The following is a 17,188-nucleotide window of genomic DNA, read 5'->3' on the forward strand; positions in this document are numbered from 1 at the left end:
GGAAGAGGGTGAATGCGAAAGTTTTATCAGATGGTGTTACACTGCTGTAAGCACTAAATACAGCGGTATTTACGGGCACTGGTGTGCCTGTAATGAAAAGTGTTTCATAGTGAGGCCTGCTGATTTAAATTGGAAATTGTTTCCAAACCCCGAAAAGACAGGAAGCACAATCGGTAGTGCTAAGTGATGTACCTGGAAACCAATCCCATTAAATGTGCTTAAACGGCTGAGATGAAGTGTGTTTAAATGAATGTAGTTCCTCTAACTTGACAAGACAAACCTTTTGATTGTTTTTCACTGCTTTATCTTCGTCTTATCTTTATATGTGTGTTTCTGTGCTATAAAGTAAAACACATTCATACCTAGAAGTCTGCAAAAGCGAGAGGCTTGCAGCTGTTTTTGAGCCTCCACACTGAAACTTGTTGCAGAATAACTTCAACAAAATTTTTGTCCAACACGATTAAAAAAACAAAACAAAATAACTTAGAACCTTGCATGTACAACTCTGCAAAAGGCAAAGGTCACATTCCTTTGTTGTTGTATGTGTGTTAAAGGGCCAGTGGATTTTTTTTGGTCAAAGAGCTCGTGTTTTTTTTCACCTGTCCTCTAGGTATGATATTGAAATTACATTTAGAATAACTGCAAATGTAACTACTTTATCTTTAAAAAAGATGAATTTCTTAATTAAAACAAGTACTTTATAATCTGCTAAAGAAGATGCAACAAGCTAACACATGCCTAACACAAGCATATATATATATATATATAAAATCATGGCAGCACAAGAGCAAACTCTAAGTACAAGATCAATAGAGGCTGGGGTGTACCACACCAGGCAGGACCCCAGGTGCAGGCTGTGCAGAGATGCTCCTGAGACAATCCAGCGAATAACAGCAGGGTGCAAGATGCTAGCAGGCAGGGCATACATGGAACGCCATAACCAAGTGGCCGGCATAGTATACAGGAACATCTGTGCCGAGTATGACCTGGAAGTCCCGAGGTCAAAATGGGATACGCCCCCAAGGGTGGTTGAGAACAACAGAGCTAAGATCCTGTGTGGGACTTCCAGATGCAGACAGACAAACTTGTGGTGGCTAACCATCGTAGTGGGCATCGTAGTGGTGGACAAACAAAGGAAGAAAGTCGTGATGATAGACGTTGCAATACCAAGTGACGGGAACATCAAGAAGAAGGAACACGAGAAGCTCGACAAATACCAAGGGCTCAGAGAGCAGCTGGAAAGGATGTGGAAGATGAAGGTAACAGTGGTCCCCGTGGTAATCGGATCACTCGGGGCAGTGACCCCCAAACTGGGAGAGTGGCTCCAGCAGATTCCTGGAATGACATCCGAGATCTCTGTCCAGAAGAGCGCAATACTGGGAACAGCTAAGATACTGCGCAGGACCCTCAAGCTCCCAGGCCTCTGGTAGGGGACCCGAGCTTGGAGGGCAAAATAGACCGCCCGTAGGGGCGAGCCGGGATTTTTTTTTTTCTTTGTAAATTGCAGCTCGCCCTGTGGGCGGTCTTTGTCCTCCAAGTTTGGGTCCTTTACCAGAGGCCTGGGAGCTTGAGCAACATGTCCTCCAATCCAAACCTAAGTATCCGTAGTTTCTGCAGGCCTCGAAATACGACCTATATTTATGTTTCCAAAATGAGCGCTCATACCTCTGGCTTCGCATGTCATGTGTTCTTATCCGTGGGTAATGTTGCTGTAGCTCAGGCAGTAGAACAGTAATCTATTACTCAAAAGGTCGATGGTTCAATCCTGGGCTGTTCCAGTCGGCATGTCAAAGTGTCCGAGAGCAAAATACATAAGTGCTTGTATGAAAAAGGAATATTGCATAAAGCACTTTGAGCGCTGAAGTACTCAAGTAAAGCGTTATATAAAAAAGTAAAGAATAGTTTATTTAATTGTTTCAATTTTTCTGGTTGCAGCTAATGCCATTTAGTCTGCACAGATGTTCCAGACATCTGAAGAAATCCATATTTACATTATTTTTCAGGATCTGGAGAAAACTGAATACATTATTTATTTTATCTATGACCGCTAGATGTCGCTTTATTTAATTCTAAAACATAGATATTGGGCGTAAAACGTGTCTGCAGAAATGACCAATATCTACGTTTTGTCAAGGAGGACAAGCTGGCTTGAGGGTCCTGCGCAGTATCTTAGCTGTTCCCAGGACTGCGCTCTTCTGGACAGAGATCTCGGATGTCGTTCCAGGAATCTGCTGGAGCCCCTCTCCCAGTTTGGGGGTCACTGCCCCGAGTTATCCGATTACCACGGGGACCACTGTTACTTCATCTTCCACATCCTTTCCAGCTGCTCTCTGAGCCCTTGGTATTTGTCAGGCTTCTCGTGTTCCTTCTTCTTGATGTTCCCGTCACTTGGTATTGCAACGTCTATCATCACGACTTTCTTCCTTTGTTCGTCCACCACTACGATGCCCGGTTGGTTAGCCACCACAGGTTTGTCTGTCTGTATCTGGAAGTCCCACAGGATCTTAGCTCTGTTGTTCTCAACCACCCTTGGGGGCGTATCCCATTTTGACCTCGGGACTTCCAGGTCATACTCGGCACAGATATTCCTGTATACTATGCTGGCCACTTGGTTATGGCGTTCCATGTATGCCCTGCCTGCTAGCATCTTGCACCTTGCTGTTATGTGCTGGATTGTCTTTGGGGCATCTCTGCACTAGGGTTTAATATTTTTCCCGAAAATGACATGAATCAAATCCCGGGAAATGACGAGCCATTTCCCGGGAATCCCGGGAAAAAGTTTATTTATTTTTTTATTTTAATTAGGCCTTCTGTAGCCTGTGTCAGCCTTAACCTATTCTGATATTGTAGAGGTAGCTTTCCAGCTATGTCCTGTTATGCCCAGTAGGGGGCAACGTCGGCTTGATTAATGCAATAAAACCTACATCTGGACATTTGAGTGTTCGAGCTATGCGGTGTTGTATCGTTCCTCAACACTCCCTTAACAAATATAATTCAAATATTCCTCCATTGTACATGGAATTATACCAAGATATTTTACAATTGCTGGTGCAAAACAATACGGTTCATCTCCACAGCATTGATAAAGACTCAGCCACGCTGTCGTGGCGACATCTGTTGTGCTATATCTCCACCAGTGGAACGCTGTAATAGTCATTGAAAAGTTAACTACCGTACTACACTATAATATGACATAACACAGGGCCTTGAGTAATGCTCCACGACTTGGTCATTGCCATTCTGGCAACAGCAAATTTATAACACCGTGTCTGAGGGTTAAAGTAGGTTCGCTGTGAATCGTCTTTTGAAAAACTGGCCAATCCTTATAGCCTAAAAAATATACATTTTACTCAACTCCATTTTAAAAGCGAAATATGTTAAAGCAATCTATTTCATGATAATTTCTTCACACATTAGGCCCGTATCCTAATTCATGATTGTTAGTAAGCGGCTGCAAACGAGGAAAAGAAACACTCGAAGTTAAACAGATATTTCTTTATTGTTCAGGGCAGGCATATTTTATAGGCTATATAATGCAATATAACAATATATAATAATATAGAATTATATAATACAAAATACCTTAGGGTAAACACATTGCCTACGATTTCAACAAATTAAAGAGGAAAAAAGTACAACTGTGTAATACCTCTATTAAAACGCTTGAGATGAAGGCTGAAGCCTTAAACGGAGGCTGAACGTGCCTGAAATGAAGAGAAATGCTTTTCGCATTAAACGAACCCTTCTCTCAATATTTCCTTAAATTTAACTTTCTGAAGCTTTCTTTTCTTTCTGAAAGTCAAATCGACGCGCGCGACTTTTTTCCCGGTTTCCCGTCTAACGTTTCCCGGGAAACGGGAAATGGTTCTGATCGCATTTCCCGGGAATCCCGGATCCCGGGATTAAACTCTACTCTGCACAGCCTGCACCTGGGGTCTTGCCTTGTGTGGTAGACCCCAGCCTCTATTGATCTTGTACTTAGAGCTTGTTCCTGTGCTGCCATGATTAGTGCCTCTGTGCTGTCTGTCAGTACAGCTTTGTCCAGCCATTGGCGAGATTTCTCTATGTTAGCCACCTCTTCAATCTGCCAGTGGTACATGCCATGCAGAGCCCTTTCCTTCCATGACTGTTCCTGTTCTTGCTCCTCTTCTTTCTCAGGTTTCTGCTGCCTGAGGTACTCACTAAGCACATGATCCTTTGTGGTCATCTTCCTGATGTATTCATGGATCTTTGTTGTTTCAACTACAAAGAACCATGCCTCTGTAAAGTGGATTTTGCATGGATTGTTTCAGTTAAGAGCGGTTCGCAGCCAAAAGTGAAGCGGCGAATATAAGAATTAGCACCTTCAAATCTGAGGCCACGGTTCTCAGCCAGAAAAGGGTGGAGTGCCTCTCGCTTAGAGATAGGGGGAGGAGTGCAGCCATTAGGGATGGCCTCAGAGTAGAGCCGCTGCTCCTCCACATCGAAAGGAGCCATTGTGGTGGTTCGGACATCTGACTAGGATGCCTCTGGCCACCTCTAGGGAGAGGTGTTCCGGGCATGTCCTACTGGGAGGAGGACTCGGGGCAGACCAAGAACACGCTGGAGAGATTATATCTCTTGGCTGGCCTGGGAACACCTCGGTGTTGCCCTGGATAAGCTGGAGGAGGTGGCTGGGGAAAGGGAGGTCTAGGTTTCTCTGCTTTTAGGCTGCAGCCTCCTCGACCTGGCCCCAGATAAATGGAAGAAAGCAGATGGATGGATTTTTCAGTTAAGGTTATATGGCAGTGTTCTTGTTATTTTGTCCACCCACTGTGTGTGTGTGTGTGTGTGTGTGTGTGTGTGTGTGTGTGTGTGTGTGTGTGTGTGTGTGTGTGTGTGTGTAGGCACCGTGTTTCAGGTGTTGTACAAAAACAAATCCATAACAGCCTTTCAGTATATTGTATTTAAAGTGGTCTGAGAGGCAACTAGACTCCTTCATCTCCTCTAGGCTTAGTCTCTTTCAGGCTTTAGAAGATTGAGCCCACAAAAGCAGACTTTGGCCAATCACATGGCTTTTTAAACCTGATCAGGTGATTGTATAAAGTAGAAAAAAGGCTTAGGATAGAGGCTTAGAATAGAGAGGGGAGAGCTGCAGGAAGAGGGCTGCTTATTTTCAAACTCTGTAGAAGTAGAGTAGCAGTTTCTGGTATAACTTAACCAAGGAGGAGGAGGAAAATATCAGAAGAGCGCAAAACTGCAGCAACAATCAAAGTATGCACAACACCTATATTGATGACCCTAATAATAAAGGTGGGAAGACTCCACTCTACACTGCTGTCACCATACTTAACTCACAATACAATATTATTACAATTTTGAACATTTTGCGACGTGCTGAGTATTGCAATAACATACATTTCTATCACCGTTTTTCAGTGTGTTGGCTAACATCATCTCAGAATGGTGGCTCTTGCGTTCGTAGTATTTTACGACACTCTCGCGTGTCTCCTTTCTGTCCCACCCTAGTTTAAAAAACAAAAATCCAAAGTAAGTCCCCATTTGATTTAAAAGTGGTGGGCGGCTGATTAGAAAAGAGAACTCGCTAGACCCCCGCAAACCTTATTAGGAAAAAAGAGCCATCTGGTGGACTGAAGTGGTAATAGATTTTTATTCGTCTTCTGTGTGTAGGTAAAAGGTTTATATAATAAAATATCAATATTTGCATCCCAGTATTCTTACAATATTGCAATATTATGATGCTATGCTGTATTGGCTTTTTTCCACCCCACCTCTACCATACAGGCCAAATTCATATAGATTTTTTTTTTTATAGATTTCTGCCTGTTGTAGCTTTAAGTTGGTGTGTTTGAGTATAAGGTGGAGTTTGAACACAGAGACTGAGTTTGTCATTAAATCTCCTCACGCTTGATAGCCATAAGGTGGACAGCGATCGCAGACTTTTTAACGGTAGAGGCGACAAATTCAGAAGATATGAAAAGATACAGGTCATACAGGTATGTGAGTGATGAGTGAACAGAAACTGATTGAGAATGTTGCTTTTCTGATGTAGCTGAATTTACCTTCTTGGAAATAATAATTCTCCTTTTTTCCTTTCTCCAAATACTATTGATCAGTCTGTAGTAAGTGGGAACGTGTGCAGACAGCATTTGTAAAGAGCTGTGCGAGTTTCAAGAAATGTACAGGTCTGTGTTTTTTCTTTCAGGGTTTTGTTTTTTTTGGTATTTAACTTTGATCCAGACCTCAGAATGAACCAAGAGCTCCAGCTGTGAGTTCCCACATGCCAGGAAGGTATCATTTTTTCAGTATGAACCCCTCCTGGTTTTGTTTACCTGCTCATTTACCATTTTTCAGTATGAAACCCAGACACTCCGCCGCTAACATCCCAGTTCAGCTTTGGCATTTAGATGGTAAGATTAACCCTCCTGACGATAGCTTAATCATTTTACAAAAAGGTGAAGCATGGGGTATTGTAGCTCATTTTTGACACGTGGTTAGCACATTAAGTGAGGGCTGGGTCTATACTCAAAACACTGTTTCCCTCCTCTTATAGGACAGCTGTATCTCTGAAGTATTTACCAGAGTCAGACCTGGAGCCAAAGTTAACAATATAATACGTGCTCTCCAAAACCCAAATTACACTCAGATTTACTGCTGCAGCTGGAGCGTCCCACCATCTTCTCATCATACCACAGCGCATCCTAAACTTTGCATTCTGGCACTTTGTGTGACGCATTTGTCATTGCTGGCTGCATGATCTGTCAGTGGAGAGAGATGGGAAGACGGAGCAGTGCAGGGCTGTTTAATAATGCTATCACAGACTGATAGAAGAGGACACGGTGAGGTGAGGGATGAGATGACAGATGGAGAGCAAACGATGACCTTTGTTTTCCCTTTTCTCTTATTCATTGCAGCTGTCAGTTGTTTTTGTTTCAAACCCAGCCTTGAATAATGCTTTTTTTTTTTCTTTTTTTTTTCGTTGCTTAAATCAACAAAGCAAGCTAAGCATCTATCATCATCATTTGGGTTTTGGGTGGATTTTTGCTCTGTTTCAGGTTTGGAAACTCTCTAAAGATTTCCAGCTCTATGGAGATGAATTTCTCTTTGTGCTCCTGAATCAACGCATGCTAATGTTATTTGTTTTTATTTATTTATACCAAAAGACAAAAAAAACAAAAAAAAAAAAAAAAACTATATATATATATATATATATATATATATATATATATATATATTAACTTGGGTGGGTTATTTTATGTTACCAGTCCTTCTTGAGTCATGATCCTTGGAGACTGCAACGTGTGGGTTTTTTTCTGGCTCAGATCAGCAGACTGCGAGGTCATTTCAAGAGCTTCGTTTAGCATTTTGAAGCTCATTGTGCTGCTTTAGAAGCAAGACTGTCTTCACTGACTGCTCGTCTTATTTCTTGAATCGTGCCTGGTGATTGTGCCTGAAGCGCTCATTTGTAACTGCTTGGCATACTGACTTTGGTCAGGAGTGGAGCACTACACCGTGTCAGCTTAACTTCCTTTGCAGCTCCGTATGAGAGTTTTACTTGTGCATTTTATTTCTAAAAGTTTTCCTTGTCTTCATCATAGCACAACTCCCTTAACTGGCTTTTTTTTTTTTTTTAATTTAACGTGACAGTGGAAAGTTTGGGTAATTTGGTATCTTTTTATATGTTCCCCACAACACAGTCTGTTGCTCAGTGGAGCCCATTGGCTGCTTCCAGTTCACAGTGACAGTTCTTGACATGCTTTAATGGTCCAACGGCTCTCTAAGGCTGATATAATGGAGTTTAGAGAGTTAACACCTAAAGTAGAAAACTGCACAAACCTTTATTGATGCTTCAGTTACTTCTTTTTGCAAAAAAAAAAGTTACTTTGCAAGCTCTGAGAAAAAAAAATCCCCTTCAGCCTGCTGTTAGGCCCGTGTTGTGTTCAGGCCTTGGGAAACTGAATCTGTTTCTTCGTGTGACCTCGTTGCTTTTGTGTAGATACAGTATTTGGTTTCAGCCTGAGTTTCCACTGCACGCTGTCTTCAGACGCCTTCGAGGTATTCACTTACTCAGTTACTCAAAAATTTTTTTAAAATCTAATTTATTCATTTTGTAATTCAGCTAAATGGAAATCATTTATAGTGTGGTACAAAAGTACTTAGTGAACAGTAGAGCTTGAGTAGAAGCATATCCATATTGCAGTTTGTCTACATTCTTTTCAGAAGAGCACCTCTTCACCACCTCTGGTGGTGTGTGATATTACCTTAGCAGACATTATATATTTGAGCTGAAACAAACACTTTTCCACAGTAAAGCAGGAAATAATTGTGCATTGATGTGTGGCTGTAATAAGTTTATTTTTGGGGTTGAGGGGTTGTAGACGCAAATGTGAAAAGCTGTCAAAGTTGAATTTAAGATACTGAAGATAATAAATTGAAGACTCTATTACTGATATTATTAAAGAATCTTTAAATTCATTTACAACTAATGTCGTGGTTTAGGACAAGTAGTGAGTCTTGAAGTGTAATGACCTAAATGCATCGATTATTCCCTATTTATTTCATCACTGCCAAATTTAGGGTGATACTTGTACCTTCCTAGTTGTAGACCCCCACTGACTGCACATCCGATGTTTGACCACAGTGTGGCAGCACAGGACTTTTAGTGAGGTGCAGGCTTTGGTCAGGCTTGAAGAAGAAGCCTGGCTCTTATTTCTGCCAGTCTCCTCACAGTGAATGAGCGACTCATCATCTGGCTCAGGTAGCTGTCACACTGTTTGCACCTTCACGCGCGTGTATGCCTGTGCACCTGTGTCACGTGGCTGTTAGTTTTTCGGTGTTGGGGTGCTGAATGTTTGCAACCTGGTGTTTTTAATTTTTTGGTGGTTAACAGCTTTCAAAAAAATTATGACCGTTTTAGCTGGGTTTGACTGCTGGGTTTGTTAGGCTGCTACTGGGTGTTAGAGAAAGCAAAATCCTCAAAAACATGACTGATATTGGTGTACTTTTCCCTGTTTTTGTTTTGCATTTGAAAGAAACATTTTCAAGGGTTTTTTTTTTTTTCTTCCATTTTTTTTTTCTTTCCAAATGTGCAGAATGGGAAGGAGGCCAGTATGTATGCTCCAAAACATAGTCTATACTTTTTCTAGCTAATTAGCCTTCATGTTATTACTGTAATTTGGGAGAGGAACGCCACAAACACGCCAGAAACTCATTGTCGTTAATTAGACACAATAGCAGCTGATTGGCTGCTGACAAGCAGCACAGCAGCTGATTGGCTCCCCTCCCCAACCTTTTTGACAGTCTGATACTGGCTTCTTGGATGAAGTTTTGCTGTGACTTTAATCAGCTGCAACTTCTCCTTTTTAGACTTGTGTATTTTTATTGTTAGGATTGTTTAATATTCATCCATCAGTTTTCTTCCACTTAGTCAGTTCAGGGTCAGGCTGCCATAGGATGAGAGACAGGTGACCAATCTGTCACATGGTTGACAGACAGCTGTTCACACCTGTGGGCAATTTAGGATTACCAATTAACCTGACCCCATGCAGTCTTTGGACTGTGGGAGGAAGCTGGAGTACCAGATTGGATTCAAACCCAGGACCTTCTTGCTGCCAGGCGACACTAACCAACCACCATGTCACCCATCAGTAGTAGTAAAATGTTTACTACTTTGCAGTATAATTCTAAACACTCAATATAATAGATGTTGTGATGATGGAAAAATTTGGTTTATCTTTTATAACAAACTGCATTTTTTTTTTTTAAAATCATTCATTAAACTGCAGCCATCACTTTCATATCTTAGAAATTTCAGGATTAGTAATGCACGTCTAGCAAGACACTTGCTGGCAGACAGCAGTGATTATGAGGCTTAAAATTTAACGTGCTATTTGGGTGACCACTATATTAACTTCAAAATGTAAATATAATTTCTCTATCAATAATGTTTTCAGCAAATAGACATGGAGTCAGACTTTCCAAGCATCAAACATCACAATCACGGGTCTCAACCATTGTTGTTTTTTTTTTTTTGTTTGTTTTTTTTTCTCTTTTCTTTTCTTCTGAATACTTCAATAATTCCTTGTAAATACTATTTGAAGGGCATTTCAAACTTCCTGAGGAAATGCCATGTGCTTCTGTTGACTTTTTCTCCAAATGTAGTTTACCCCCCCCCTCCCCCGTGCCAGTATGCTCTTATTTTTCTTATCTGATCTGATAGTCTACTTTAAAAAAAAAAAAAAAAAATAAAAAAAATCCCCTTGTTTCTGGGTCCATGTTATATTTATCAAGTTAATGCTTCGCTCTGTGGCTTCTTACCTTCATTTGTTGCTGTTAAGTATATTGAGACATTTTTTGTGTACATTAAACTTTTTCTTTCTCTTCTTCTCAGGATGTTGAGGCACACCTTAGTCCAGGGCGGCCTGGGAGTGCTGGCTGTCAGGAGGGCATGCGTTCTTTCCCGATTTGCCCACTCCACGCCGAAGAAGGAGTATCGACCGATCAAGAAAGTCATGGTGGCCAACAGGGGTGAGAGGTTTTTATCCTAACAGTAATAATTTCCTGCTGAAGAAGACAAGCATTTGAAAGCACTATTAAATTAAATACAGCTTAATGCAGTTTCATTTATAATGCAAGGAAAAAAAGTTATGACATTTACAGTCTCCCCGAGGCAAGAACAGACTGTCGGATCTGTTAATTTTTAATGCCCAGCATTTAGTTTGCCTTGGCGTATGCTAATATTTAAGCACACATTGTATGTGGGTGGCTGTTAAAGCTAGCTTTGTTTGCCTTCACACAAAAGCAGGGTTTTTTTTTTTTTTTTTTTGTTTTTTTGAGAGTATTGGAAATGCTGCTGCCACAGCCCTCATTGTACTTCTGGAAGTTTTTCTGTGTACTGAGCGTATATAAGTGTTTGAATTTTCTGCTCTACATACTGTCGCAGAGGTTCTGTCACAGGCTTTCAAAGCTCAGCTAAAATAGATGTGAAAGTAAAACACATGTATTTATGACCCTCTGGTATCTGAGGTCTGAATAGAAATGTAATTATAGGGAAAACCAGAGTTTCCTCAACACAAAGCAGTCGGCAGTGCGGTTGTTACAGGCGGGATAAACATCGTTGATGTGCGTTGAGCGGCGGCCGGCGTGCAATTAGTTGCTCTGTCAGGTGATGAAGTGTTTGAATGATAAATAAATGTATTCATGCTTTTTATTCTCATTGCATTTATTCTATTCATTCCTGCAGTCACATTTGAAATACTCGATTTGGTTCATTGATTATTCCAGTTTTATTGGTTCATATGCAGTCCTGTCTTCTCACAGAGGCTCTATTTCTGGAATACATCCATTTGATTCAAATAAGCCGTGGTCTCTGCTTCATACTCAAACACAGCAGGGCTTTCGGTCAGTCTCCCGCTTCAAATCGGCCTGACGCGATAGCAACACCACATAAGATCACATTCCTCACACTGGAGCGCACCGGACCGCTGTTGGCCGCAGTGCGCGCATGTGCGTTTGTGCGCGTGTATGGGATGAGACCGGCCCATCGTGTCATATCAGGCCAGATTCCACTTCACCAAGCGTGTCTCGTCTCTGCCACGACTTCTCTGCTCTTTTACCAACTCCCCTCCTTTCTCCTCATTTCTGTTTCTCACTTCCTGTCACAGTCTGTTCTCCTCAAGACGACTTCAAGTCCCTTCTCTTTTTTTGCATTATTCTTTTTAAGTTAACTACATTTTAATCAGTCAGTTTTCCCATACATCTCATCCTCTTTTCTCTTTTTTCCCCCTCATGTTTTCATCCCTTTCATGTTCATAGTGTTCTTCAGAATTTGCTCCTTTCATGCTTGTCTACTCCATTTTTTTTTCTCTTTTCTTTTTTTTTAAAGCTGTACAAATATTTAAACGCTGTCCTCGCCTTCAAGCAAGAACAACACAGCTTACTTGTTTTCAGTGACTAAACTTTCTCCCTCAAACTGTGTGTTGCTTGAAAAACAAGTATTTGGCTCTTGTGACAGCAAGATAAAAGTCAGGGAGCGTTTTGCATGTCTGAAGCTGAGATTTTACGCTGTTCTCGCCAGCTTGAGTTAAAAAACAGTTGACTTGTTGCCGTGTCTATTTTTTTTTTTATGGGTCTTGTTTTCACATTGTATGTATGGCATGAAAAATTCTGTTTATTTTTCAGTCCTCAGTGGATGCATTAGATGCAAAATGGGGCCAATGCTACAGGATGTTGATAAAATGATATGAAGTCTGTGCTTATAAAACCTAGATGATGAAAGTACAACCTCCCTCTACATGCAGTCTCCTTAAAAATAAAGAAGCATTTGCATAATAGAGGATAAGAAAAGAAAACATGTAGAAAGGAAGGCAGGGAAACAAGGGGAGCTGGGAGAATTGAGATGTGGCAAAGGAAAACCCTTTACCATTACAGTCAGTCATCACGTGTGTGTGTGTGTGTGTGTGTGTGTGTGTGTGTGTGTGTGTGTTTTCCTCTTGTCTTCCAGGTGAGATAGCTATCCGTGTGTTCAGAGCCTGCACTGAGCTGGGGATTCGAACCGTGGCCGTATATTCTGAGCAGGACACTGGACAAATGCACAGGTACTAATTTGTGCTATATTGGAGTCAAACAGGACCACAGTAAAGACGACTTTACAGGCATATGTGTTGGTAAATGTCTCGCCTGCCACTGCTGGATATTGATTACAGAATGCTAACAGCTGATTAGAGGTAATGGCAGTTAAAAGGAAGCTTGGGAGCATTTTTCTCTGCTCCAGAGCTTTGGGTGGGTTCTTTGTTTTTGCAGTTGGTGCTAAGTGGGGACATGAGTATAATTGTATTGACATTACAAACATCCAGATAATCACACAGCTTAGTTTTACATGCACAAACTAATCTGGCTCATCGTGAGCTTTAAATGTAACAGATACTTCTGATGCCTTTCCTTCCTCCTCCGTTTGCTTTTATTCTACCCCACTTTTTTTTCTTCATTTCCTCTTTTGCTCTTTATATCCAATATTGAGCCTAATAAAGGCTGATCATGGTAATGTTTTTTAAAAATAAAGTCTACCTTATTTTCTGAAGTACCGCTGTCTAGTGTTTCCTGGCTCCCTTCCATCTCGCTAATGCGTTTCCTTTGCTCTCGTCTTCACAGGCAGAAGGCAGATGAGGCTTACCTGATCGGGAAAGGCCTCCCACCTGTTGCCGCATACCTGCACATTCCAGATATCATCAAAGTTGCAAAGGTGAAGAGTTTGCACCACCAAAGTAGTAGTAGAGCTAACAAAGAGAAAAGGGCCACTAGGAAGTACAGCTAGATGGTCAAATTTGTTTCGCTTAGGATTTTTGGCTCCCAGTGCATTTGTGGAAAAAACAAGACATTGCATTGGTCTGATACAAGACCAATGCACCCCCTTTTTCTTTTATTTCTTTTATTTATTTATTTATTTTTTAAAACAGAGGTGCACTTTTGCCCCTTTCTAAAAGCCCAAACACAGTCTCTGCTGAGTTGAATCAGGAGTAAATGAGTTATATCAACATTCAGATATTCTGTGGGTGAATCTGGGATAGCAGGTTTCCCAAGGAACGCACAGAAATCTCTAAACTTGACCCCTAACCGCACTACCTAATTTAACTTTTTCATTTATTTTGGTTTAAAGCCAAATTATAATTAGCACTGAGGGGGAAAATTCAGTTTAAAAGTTGACTTTAAGTTCAATAAATGTGTATTTCTGAAGATGAGTAACTGCTTTCAATTGTAATCTCAGGATTAATAAAACTGACTCCTGAGTTTGGATTTTGTGATCTTTGAGCAGACCTACCAAGGCCCTCCTAGAACAGCAATATTTTAAAGCTCAACTTGTAGTAGAAGAAAACGTGTTCTACAGGACTGCAACTATGCAACATTATTTATTTTTAAAGTCCAGTGCAAATTTTTATTTTTATTTTTTTAAATTTCTCTGGTATGCTGCCGAAGACTTAAATCTGTCGGCTTCAAGCATTCAAAGAATTTCACATGTGCATTTCTGTATAATAAAATGCTTTTGCCCTGGTTCCTCTCCTGAGGTCATGGACACAGGATATATGTTACAGATTGCTCTGTGTTGGCATCTTAAATGTGTCGTACAGTATTTTGCAGGCTGTAACTTTGAAATGAATGGCTGGAAAAGAGTCCGTGCTATGGACCTGAAATTTGAAAGTCTGTTGCTGTCAGTAGTTCCGTAAAATCTCTAGTGAGTGTTTGGACAAGTGACTGAATATGGTTCGGTGTCTTCTGTTCAAGTCCTCACTCACCCCTACACTGTTGATCTTTCCTTTCATGTTCAGTGCCCTTTCCTGGGTCCAGAGTTTCTTGCTTTCCCTGATTTCCTTTTCACTTTCATTTGCCATCTCCCTTTCTTTCTTTTCCCTCTGCCACTTATCGGTGTGTAGATCAGATCTGCTCCTCGTGGCATCCCTTCTCTCCCATCCTCCCTCCACCCCTCCAGGACATACTGTCAGTAGTTCATTATCATTTTTCTGATCAATCTCTCACGGTTTATAATTTTCTGCGTGGGCATGTGGTCAGCCAGCCAAGTCGGGGAGCCTTTGCCATCCAACTCATTTCTCAAAAATCCGTCTGCCTATCTGGGAGCTCAGCCACCTCATGCCAACTGTGTGTGTGTGTGTGTGTGTGTGTGTGTGTGTGTGTGTTCTTTCATATTTAGAGTATGTTTACCTCTTGTTCACAATGTGTCTTTACTGAGTGGCTAGCAAAACGATCCATTTCTCTCCTGAAATCATCATCTGTGTGTGTGTGTGTGTGTGTGTGTACCCTGGTGTATTGTACTAACATTTGTGTTAATCTTCATCTGCTGTTCATGTCTCTCTGCATTTGTGTGTGCGTGTTTGAGGTGGTGGGTGTGTTTTACCTGCTTGTGTGCATGCGTGGCACTTGCTACATTTCTGTGTGTGGCTCAGTGCCTCTTCTGGCCTGCCAGTAACAGCTCCCTTAACAACGGGACAGCCCATAATTATAGTCCGCCTTGTATCCGAGAGCAGATGGCACATACTGATCCAGAGATGGCTCTATCCGTCAGCCCTCAGCAGCTACTGTATCTGTCTGCTACCCTTTGTAGGAGCGAGCATGTACGCGTGCTCAATACCTTCCTGCTGACCCTCAAATTATGTATGCCTGTGTGTTCACTCAGTCTCCTACTGGTGTCCATTGAGCAGATGATGATTAGGGTAATGGTAACTAAGATAGGATGAGAATAAAATGGACTCTCAAACCTTTTTAAGTGACACAAATTCTTTGCACTACCCTTGATCACATGTGCTAAAGCATGTAGGTTAGTGTGACACCTCTTTGTTTCCCTAACTAATCATCGAGTGCTAACTGCAGTGGCTCTGTTTTAACAGAACTCATGCAGCTTAGCTTGACTATATTTACTTTCTCTGGAATGGGTGAATGAAAATGTGTTTAGGCAAGTGCTTTATCCATCTGTGCCTCTCTCACTACTTAGGACAACAATGTGGATGCGATCCATCCTGGCTATGGCTTCCTGTCTGAGCGGTCAGACTTTGCTCAGGCCTGCACAGATGCCGGGGTGATGTTTGTTGGACCAGCCCCAGACACAGTCCGCAAAATGGGAGACAAAGTGGAGGCCCGTTCCCTGGCCGTCAGTGCAGGTATGATGAAACTGCTGTTACAGTTCAATGCATGTAGTATGTGTTTTGGGCTTTAAAGTGGAGCTATTGTGCTTTTTTAAAAAAGGGAAAAAAAAAAATATTGATATAGTACCCTGCCTCTCGCCCCATGTCAGCTGGGATAGGCTCCAGCCCCCCCACCCCCGACCCTGAAAAGGATAAGCGGAGGGAAATAATAGATATAGATATAAATGGGGAGAGAGATATACTGTTAGTGTTTCAAATAATGAGGTCAGTACTGGAAATTTCTGAGCCAAAATCTCAGTCTTCAGACTTCTCCAAATGCTCCTTTTCTGACAGTGTTTTTATATTCCTGGCTTCTAAAAATGGCAAATACCCTTAAAATGGTCTTCTCAGGCATGTTGCTGTGAGCACAGCAGCTGCACAACCCTGCTATTCAAACCTTGATTTTGCAAGAGCCAGCAAATCAGAAGAAAGTTGCCTTTAAAGGGAGAATTGAACTTGCTGCACCGAGCCCCAGTAAAATATGAAGATTGTTTTGAACTTCGAACCATGCGAGGCTGTTCTAGTAAGGGGGGGAAAAAAAAATATGGAATTGGAAATAAGCATAATAGGTTCATATTATGTGATAGTAGTAGTTGCATTAAATGGAAGCAAAGATGATTGGTGGTATGCATCTGAAGCTTGTAATGCTATTAGTAATAGAGTGGCTGAAATTTAAATCACTGTGCACGATGACTCACATCTCCCTCTACCTTTCACTCTGGCTTTACATTTGCAATGGCTTTTATACTTGTATTAATTTTGTCTGCACTGATATGAATATTTTAAGAGCATACATTTTTCTGCATTTTCTTTTTTCCTTTTGTGCAGCTGTAGGAAATCTAACAATCTAAGCAGTGTTTGTATTAATTACACGCTCTTGTCATTTTTGTGCCATTAAACTGTTCTCTTTTGTTGTATAATTTAGTCTATTTCTAGCTAAGTTAGATCTTGGGAGATTGGCAGCCATTAAAGTGCAATCTTCTTTGATTATATCACTTGCTTCCATAATTGGGGTGCTACTGTGTGTGTGTGTGTGTGTGTGGTTTTTAATTTTTTTTTTTTTTTTTTTTTTTTAAAGAAACATTTGACTTTTTTTTTAAAGTAACTGTCACAAAACCCAACCCTGTATAGGAGTACCTGTGGTCCCAGGAACAGATTCCCCCATCTCAAGTCTGCAAGAGGCGCAGGCGTTCGCCCAGACATACGGCTTCCCCATAATCTTCAAAGCAGCCTATGGTGGAGGTGGTCGCGGCATGAGGGTGGTCAGAGAATACGAGGTGAGCACTTCTACTGTACATGATGTATGGTGTTGGAGGAAGTTGTTTAAATTACATCTTGACTGACCACCCTGACCCCCCCCCCCTCCCTCCCCCCCTTCATTAATTTTCAGTTTGTTTTGGATCAGGTTGAAATTGCTTGTGAATCGCAAACTGGTCATTTTTCTCTCTGGCTGCCTGTCACTCTGGATGTATTTGAATGTGTGCACTGAAATTGCCTCTGCCACTTAGTGAAGAAGCCTG

The 17,188-nt window shown here is 41.4% G+C and overlaps 1 protein-coding gene across 1 annotated transcript in view; it reads left to right on the forward strand.

Moving 5' to 3' along the window:
* Positions 1–17,188, forward strand: part of pcxb (pyruvate carboxylase b) — a 309,723-nt gene that overhangs the window by 9,514 nt on the left and 283,021 nt on the right. Inside the window, exons 2-6 of the mRNA XM_030722659.1 lie at positions 10,370–10,506; positions 12,482–12,575; positions 13,129–13,219; positions 15,479–15,644; positions 16,800–16,945. Of these exons, the coding sequence (XP_030578519.1) occupies positions 10,370–10,506; positions 12,482–12,575; positions 13,129–13,219; positions 15,479–15,644; positions 16,800–16,945 (634 nt within the window). The remainder of the gene's footprint in view (positions 1–10,369; positions 10,507–12,481; positions 12,576–13,128; positions 13,220–15,478; positions 15,645–16,799; positions 16,946–17,188) is intronic.

The sequence above is a fragment of the Archocentrus centrarchus genome (genome assembly GCF_007364275.1).
Source record: "Archocentrus centrarchus isolate MPI-CPG fArcCen1 chromosome 18 unlocalized genomic scaffold, fArcCen1 scaffold_23_ctg1, whole genome shotgun sequence".
Taxonomy (NCBI): Eukaryota; Metazoa; Chordata; class Actinopteri; order Cichliformes; family Cichlidae; genus Archocentrus; species Archocentrus centrarchus.